Source organism: Primulina tabacum, chromosome 17 (genome assembly GCF_025594145.1).
Source record: "Primulina tabacum isolate GXHZ01 chromosome 17, ASM2559414v2, whole genome shotgun sequence".
NCBI lineage: Eukaryota > Viridiplantae > Streptophyta > Magnoliopsida > Lamiales > Gesneriaceae > Primulina > Primulina tabacum.
Window position 1 is genome coordinate 28,061,783 of NC_134566.1, and position 8,117 is coordinate 28,069,899.

The 8,117-nt window shown below is 38.9% G+C and overlaps 1 protein-coding gene across 1 annotated transcript; it reads left to right on the forward strand.

Moving 5' to 3' along the window:
* Positions 1–203: 203 nt before the first annotated feature.
* LOC142531712 (uncharacterized) lies at positions 204–3,745 on the forward strand. Its single transcript, XM_075637936.1, is given in 11 exon segments — positions 204–530; positions 642–703; positions 784–927; positions 1,049–1,096; positions 1,098–1,160; positions 1,245–1,449; positions 1,876–1,934; positions 2,063–2,115; positions 2,211–2,433; positions 3,101–3,209; positions 3,366–3,745. Coding segments are annotated over 11 exon segments (1,449 nt in total). The 5' UTR covers positions 204–307; the 3' UTR covers positions 3,626–3,745.
* Positions 3,746–8,117: the final 4,372 nt, after the last annotated feature.

An 8,117-nucleotide genomic window follows, 5' to 3' on the forward strand; every position in this document is an offset into this window, starting at 1 on the left:
TAAACTACTAACATAGGAACCATTCAATTTTAAAATAAAAAAAAAAGACATCTAAGAAAATAGTAAAAAATCGCTTGTCATGGTAAATATGTATTGTGATTGACTCAAAATTTGTTGAAGTAAAACTGACATCCACGAATTATACCCAACTAGAATTTAAGAAATGCTTTGTTAGAAGAAGTACAAACAATCAGTGGCAGTGTTCTCGAATATAATAAGGTTAATTTTGAACGAACGTATTCTAGATGTTACTGTGAAAAGAGGCAGCTTCTTCTTCTGATTGCCTAATTCTTGGACTGTGTCAGAAATGTTGAGAAGGGCGCTGCTCCAAGCTTCCACACGTCGCCTATTCTCCTCTTCTTCTGCGATACTAGAATCCCTTGGTCAATTTCCCGCATCTTCTTCATCCTTTTCTTCGTCTTCTCAAATCCCAGACAGTCATTTCGTCGAACAATCGGAGGACGCCACAGAACTTCCCACATCTGCCGCCACCATAGCCATCGACCGCTCCGCCTTATACCACCCCCCAGGTATACATACTTTTGTGCGTGTTAATTTGCATATTCCTGTTGTGGTGCTTAATCATTTTCGTTTTTATTTGACTAAAATGGAGTGAGTGTGTAACATTTGCTTGTTAGCAGAGCATTCCCACGAACCGAATGCTGATTCCGAGCTCGTTAAGCACCTCAAGAACATTATCAAAGTACGTCATTTTATTTGTAAATGGCCTTTTAAATTTTGAATGGTAGCTTTGAGTGGTGGTTTTTGTGGCATCTGTATTAGTTCAGAGGGGGCCCGATTACTGTAGCCGAATACATGGAGGAAGTATTGACAAATCCGAAAGCTGGTTTTTATATAAATCGGGATGTGTTTGGAGCAGATGGGGATTTCATTACCTCTCCAGAAGTGAGCCAGATGTTTGGAGAGGTCGTGGCCTTTGCTACTCGCACATGATTCTTGTTGTAAATCTATCCATTTCAGTCAAAAAGATGAAAATGTTATCTTTTTTGACAATTTTTTTCAATTAAATTCAATCTTTTTCCCCCAGATGATTGGTGTTTGGGCCATGTGCCTTTGGGAGCAAATGGGACAACCTGGATAGAGTCAACTTAGTTGAGCTTGGACCTGGCAGAGGAACTCTCTTGGCCGATCTTCTACGAGTAAGATCTCACATATTGCAATTCTGCACAACAATTAGATTTATTATTAGAATTGAACTAAGTTTTTGAGTTGTAATGTGTCAGGGTGCATCAAAATTCAAGAATTTCACAGATGCTTTGCAAATACATATGGTTGAATGTAGTCCAGCATTACAGAAGCTCCAGTATCAGAACTTGAAGTGTGTGACGGAAGATGTTGCTGATCAAAATACTGAGAAGAGAACAATAAGCACATTAGCTGCGACCCCTGTATCATGGCATACCATGTTTGAGCAAGTTCCTACTGGATGTAAGGAAATCTTGTTGTCAATAACATTAGCATTTCGTGCTGCACGGTCCAGCCACCTTTGGTCTATTATGTCAGGACAGAAATACGTTTGTAGTATAACATTGTTAGTGTATGCACGGTTGATGGCCATTGTTCTAAATGGTGACCGCCCCACCACCACCTACCACCATTTACAACACTGAGATGGACAACTTAACGAGCATGTCAAGTATGGGTTTGTTTACCATCATGTCAAAGTTTTTCCAGAAATTTTGAAGCATGCAAATTCTACTTCGTCACAACTCACAAGTAGAGATTGCATTTAAGTCAAACCTCTCTTACCGGCAGGAGATAGTTTTCCATGTTGAAATTGTTAGGATAGTTGAGAATGCGTCCTTGATGTGCTTTACATTTAATTAACATACAGCTTGATGCTCTTTCTTTCAGTGCCTACAATCATCATTGCCCATGAGTTCTATGATGCTTTACCAGTGCACCAGTTTCAGGTCTATCTATATAAACCATAATGTGGTATTTGTTACAGTGCTGTTTTCTATAAATATGATTTCGCCTTTGCCCCATCCAAAAGTTGGATTTGGCATTCACATATTACTCATTTCATGATTTTCTGCAGAAAGCTTCTCGTGGATGGTGTGAGAAGATGGTTGATGTTGCTGAGAATTCATCGTAAGTTTTTGAACTTTTTTCATTGTTTCTCTATCACTGCATACTTTCTAAGAAGTAGATAGTGTGCAATAATATATCTTTTATTCATTGGATAGGTTTCGCTTTGTTTTATCCCCACAGCCTACTCCCGCAACTCTCTATCTGATGCAGCGGTTCAAATGGGCGGAGACTGATGAAATTCCAAAGATTAAGAATGTTGAAGTTTGCCCCAAAGCAATGGATTTAACTCGAGAGATTGCCAAAAGAATAGGCAGTGATGGAGGTGGAGCTCTTATAATCGACTATGGCCTCGATGGAATAGTCTCAGATAGTTTGCAGGTTTTCTTCGTCTCGTTCTTTCCACCTTGAATGCTTCAACACAAATTTTGTGTCACATGGTGCACAATGGAAGTACACTGCCACGATCACCGTCTTTCTATTTCCTCAAGTTTTCACCTGGCCGTTCTTTAATACTGGTGAATAAAAACACGCGAGACTTGTGTGCATAACAGATTGTGTTCTTTTAAAAAAAAATTGTTATGAAAGTATCAAAAACTTATTATAGAACTTGTCTTTTAAAATAATGTTTTTTGTTAATTGAGGTGAAAGCAAAATTAACTTTCAAGGTTTTTTAATAAGATTGATGTAAATGATATTACATAGTAATGATAGATGACAGATTATTGGAGTATGATGTTTTTGAAAACACATTTTTATGTATAAAGAATAATTATACCAAAAGCGCTTTAGAGAGGTCTCATTAGCGACATGTCAACTAGATTTTGTAGATGACAGATTATTGGAGTATGATGTTTTTGAAACACATTTTTATGTATAAAGAATAATTATACCAAAAGCGCTTTAGAGAGGTCTCATTAGCGACATGTCAACTAGATTTTGCTAAGATGTTCTTGCTTAATAAATAATATGTACTATAGAAAGATTCACTATGAACATCACTTCGTAAAACTGCAAAAACAGTCTCGTAAGCCATGTTATGATGCAGGCAATTCGTAAACACAAGTTTGTCGACATTCTGGATAATCCGGGGTCTGCCGATCTCAGTGCATATGTCGATTTCGCTGCCATTAGGCATTCTGCAGAAGGCATTTCAGGTTTTCAACATTCTTTTCTCACATCTTACTCCTAACTATGGTGCTGCTTAAGTTAAATTATTTAAAAAATCATATGCCCCCCAAGTATTTTTGATATTTGGATCCACTCTGTCCCAACTCCACAAGAGATTCTCAATGTCGTATGCACTGACGCAGGCGTATCCGTCCATGGACCAATGACTCAGTCGCAGTTTCTTGGTTCACTTGGGATCAATTTTCGAGTGGAAGCGTTGTTAGATAACTGCAACGAAGAACAAGCCGAATCTTTGAGAACCGGTTATTGGCGTCTGGTTGGTGAAGGTGAAGCTCCATTTTGGGAGGGCCCTGATGAAAATATTCCTATTGGGATGGGTTCCCGGTACTTAGCCATGACTATAATTAACAAGAAGCATGGCATTCCAGTTCCATTTCAATAAAAACAAGATGTGTACAATTCTTTATGCATGCTAACTCATGTTATTGTCTTTTGATTCTTAAGAGTCCTTTGGGTTTCAATGAATAAAAATCCTTTTGGAATAAAGAGGCTATACGAATTGATTTCGATTCGATTCTAATTTCGATAATTTTATGATTGGCTTGATGAGTCTGTTTGTCATGTTTGACTTGATCTAATTTGTCAAAATCTTGCTTTCAAAGATTTAATTATATTGCTTGAATTTTATTGAAGCATAGTAATTATCTTAACCAACACATGACAAAAAAATGCGGTCGATATCAAAATCCTGTATAAGCGATTAGATTCCAATACCTTTTGCTGGTACCAAAGCTGAGGTTCCAAAATCTTTTTACATTTTTTTTTAATAATCATACTTCGTTACAAATGACTTAAAAAACCATGGAATTTTTTTTATCATTAGTTTATGGGGGCGAATTACAATTTACCGTCCTCGTGTAATATTTATTGTATTATTAGCCCCCGTTTGTCATCTGAATAATATTTATTTGTCAAATTACTAAAATGGCCATGCGAAAATTTGAAGAAAAAAAAAGAATTGCCAATTACAACCATAACTGACTTTAATCAGGTGAAGAAGTAAATGACTTGTTCAAAAGATTATAGAACTAAATCTTATCGAGTTGTTGGACTCTAAGCGTCCACATGAAGCAGATCATGTAGGGGATCCACTATATTGCCTTTGCCACAGGGTTTTGGTTATCTTGCTTTAGTTGTACCGTTTCTGTCAAGAAATCCACCAGGGCTTGTGTTTTTATTGCCGTTCGGGGTTCATATCTGTTTTCATGTTCACTGAGCTCTGTTGTCCACTTGGTCAATCTTTCTGAGGCGTCTGGGTGTGTCACTATTCTGCTCAGGGTACATATTTCAAGATTAGTTTCTCAAAGAACTGAATCACATTTGAAAAAAAAGATAATAAAACATGGTGTTTATTTAATTCCCCTTCTAAACACTTTACTCTTATTAACCGATCCTAACAAATGGTATCAGAGCAGTTAAATCTTGCTTTTCAATAATTTATGCATACTTTTAATTCCATCGATGATATTGTAACCACTCTTAAAGTAATTAAAATCATGCGAATCACTAGGATATTGAATTTTTTTATCAAAAAAGATTTATTCTTCATAATTATTCATCTCCATGTATTACCAAAATAATATTGGGCACAAAAGTGACATTTTTTTTTATCAAACTTCCTCACAAACTCTGCCACAACATGGTCTCTCTATCTCAACGTCATAAACTATCTAATCAGTCGGGAGTAGACATCATCCATTAAGATATATTAGTTTAAGTTTTTATGTTTTTTTCTTACGTGACCTCTAATCTTAATGCCTCGTTTGAAGGATGATTGGTGTTAGTGGAATTGTGGGCACGTGCTGTTTTGTTAGTGGAATTGTTACACTCTTTTTCTTCTATGTTTGTAATTAGCTTATTCATTCATTTTGAGAACAATTATACAAGTCTCGTATGATAATTGATATATTTTTGTATATTATTTTGCTCATGCTCAAGGTTATAAAAAACGCCAGGTGGTAGACAGACGATCGACTGTTTTTTTTTTTTTTGTGCAAATGTTTTAATTAATTATAAAAATATATAAAATATTTTGTAATATCTAACATTAGTCAAAATATGCATAAATTTTACACTTTCATTAATATGGACAATTTTTTAATGTGCATATATTTTTTTAAAAATATGCATTAATTTGTTCATGCAATTTTTAAAATTTTTAAAAAATATCGAACTGTTTAGGCTGTTTGTTTCAGCCTAAGTGACGATTGATTTTTCCAACGATACTTATAGATGCTAATTTTATAAAAATCGGGACAATGAGTGATCGCTTAGACCGTCCTAAACGGCATCATGTTTGCACAATATTTGGTATTGCGGGCGTGCCAGGTGCGAAAATGCACCGATTTGTGTGAAAATGATAAAAATCTAACTTCTAAAAACAAACGAAAGTGAATTCTAAATTTGACCGTCGGTTCTAATCTACTAAAACAACTATAACGCTAAAATGAAGAAAACTATTGAAATTTGAGGAATAAACGCCTGACATTGTTTATATTTTCAATAAACCGTAGGAATTTACAAGACATAAACATATAAATATAAAGTTATTGAAATCTAAAACGAGAGAATGCTAAAAATATGCTAGAAATCTTAAAAACTATCGCTTGAAGATTGAATTTTTGCAGAGAGTATTTTTGCAAGTTTTTGCTGTCGAGTTTAGTTGTGTGTTGTGTTGGCCGATCTCTTTTTCTTCCCAGCGCTGCCGTTTCTCTCCACTCCCCCATGAGCCCATGATCTTTCCAACTACCTTTGCACGATCTCCATTTCCCATGTTCTTCTCTCTTTTGGCGTTATGTGACCAGTTTTTGAATCGATAAAAATCAATCCGCCACACTTAACTAGCCTATACAATTTAATTGGGCTTGTGATCAATGTGGGCCTCATAATCAATTATTTTTAGCCCAAACAATTGCCCCCCCGCAAGCATTGGCTCATTGGGCCAATATGCTTGTATGTAAACTAGCTTTAATTCTTTTATTTGAAATGGCCCGTGAGAATTTATCGTGGAGTGAGGCTAGTAAGATTGGGCCGAGCCCAACTCTTTATTGATTTCTTCACGGCCAATTTCCCTTCAATTCAAATCCCCAATCTTCAGCTGTGTTTCTTCTTCCCGCTCGTTGCTCTTCGCTCCCCTGCTGCTATCGGGAGGTCGTCGCCCCTAAGCCCTTCGATTTTCTCTGCCGCTGTTCAGTCTGCTTGCTCTCATCGCTCGTGTGGAAGACGCCGCTTCGTCCGATTGCTCCACTGAGGCGTCTCTCATTCGCGTTCTTCACCAAATCGCCTTCGGCTGTCATCGAGGAACCGCGCTGTTATTTAGATTCAATTAGTCTCGCCTCCGCCGTCGTCTCCCCTACACTGTGGTTACCGAACATTTCACGATGGCTGACGAATCATCTCCGGTGCACCCTTCTGAACCAAGCGCTGTGGGCGCGTTCTCTGTCTCGGCCGCCGCCTCCATCGTGCCGCCCATCGCGTTCACTGGCCCTGCTGTGGTTGCCGATGGTGTAACAGTGGCTCGAGGCAATCTTCCGGTGCCTCTCCGCGACTCCAGCGCCGCAGGTTCATCTTCTTCGCAAGCCAATGCCTCCGTTACCGCCGCTGCCACATTGCCCGTGGCGTTCGCCGGCTCCAATCTTGGCCCCAGTTCATTTATCGTCGTCTCTGGGTTATCTACAAGTGTACCTTCGCGTTTTGGCCAGACTTCTTCCGCAAGAGCGAGTGCTCTCCTCGGCTCGGGTCAGAACTCAACGATGGCCATGGGTATTTCCTCATTCACTTTCTTGAATCAATACTCAGTGTTTCTTGATTCCTTGAATATTGCTTGTCGTGGTGATTGACTTGCAATTCTTTTTACTGCTTTGTATGATTTTGCATCCGAGAAAACAAATGGACAATGGGTTTATCTGTGCAATTGAGTTAACTCTTTCGATGCCAGGTTTCTGAGGGGAATTATGGATTTGATATTGTTAGGCCATTCATTAGCCGTTGCTTTGTAGGTGCGGTAAAGTGGCCATTATTTGGCCCTGTGCTATACATCAGTAGCCATTGATTTTTCTGAACATTTCTTGCGTTTATGCAGTGGTTTTTGACCCCAATCAATCTGTTGGCTCTGGTTCTGTCCCTGTTGCCACCCATATTGAAGCTGGAAAAGATAGGTATGTGTTATATTTGTCCTAAGGAAGCGTGGGGAATTGCTTTGTTTATGTCTTGTTGGTTTACAGGTCGCCAGCTGCAACATCATCCCCACCTCTTACTGCTCTTAATACTCCGACCCCATCTGCGGTAAAAGTTACCCCATCTGTTCCTGCCATTATTTCAGCTTCGATTATCACTTCAGTGATGGCTACTCCCTTGATTCACTCGACGGTGTCTGGTATGTCCTTGGCTAGTAATTCAGTTGTTGGGTAAAGATGTTTAAGATACCAACGAACTTCGTGTAGGTGTACCAGCGGCTAATCAACTTTCATTCGGTTCTGGGATCTCTCACCCCTTTGTGGTTACTTCTAAGGCCGGGTATGGGCGATTTTTTATGCATGATTGTCTGTTTGCTTCTTGTATTGCAACGTTATTATATACCTGTTATTGGATTGTAGGGCCAAAGCTGCGAATTCCCTCGCCTCTGCTACTATCGGACCTATCAGACATCCTTCTTATCCGGCCAATCAATTCCTCTCAACCGGTACATCAGTCGTTCTTCCCCCTGCCTTTGCTACAGCCTAGGGATTTTGCTGTTATCCCGACATTTACTCCCTCATGGCGAACCATCCCAATTCAAGTCGTGGCCACGGGTTCCTGATGGTTGGATCGAATGGATAAACCGTTTGGAACCCCACTTTGGACGGCAGTGGCGCCATCAGGGGTTATGGCCTCTG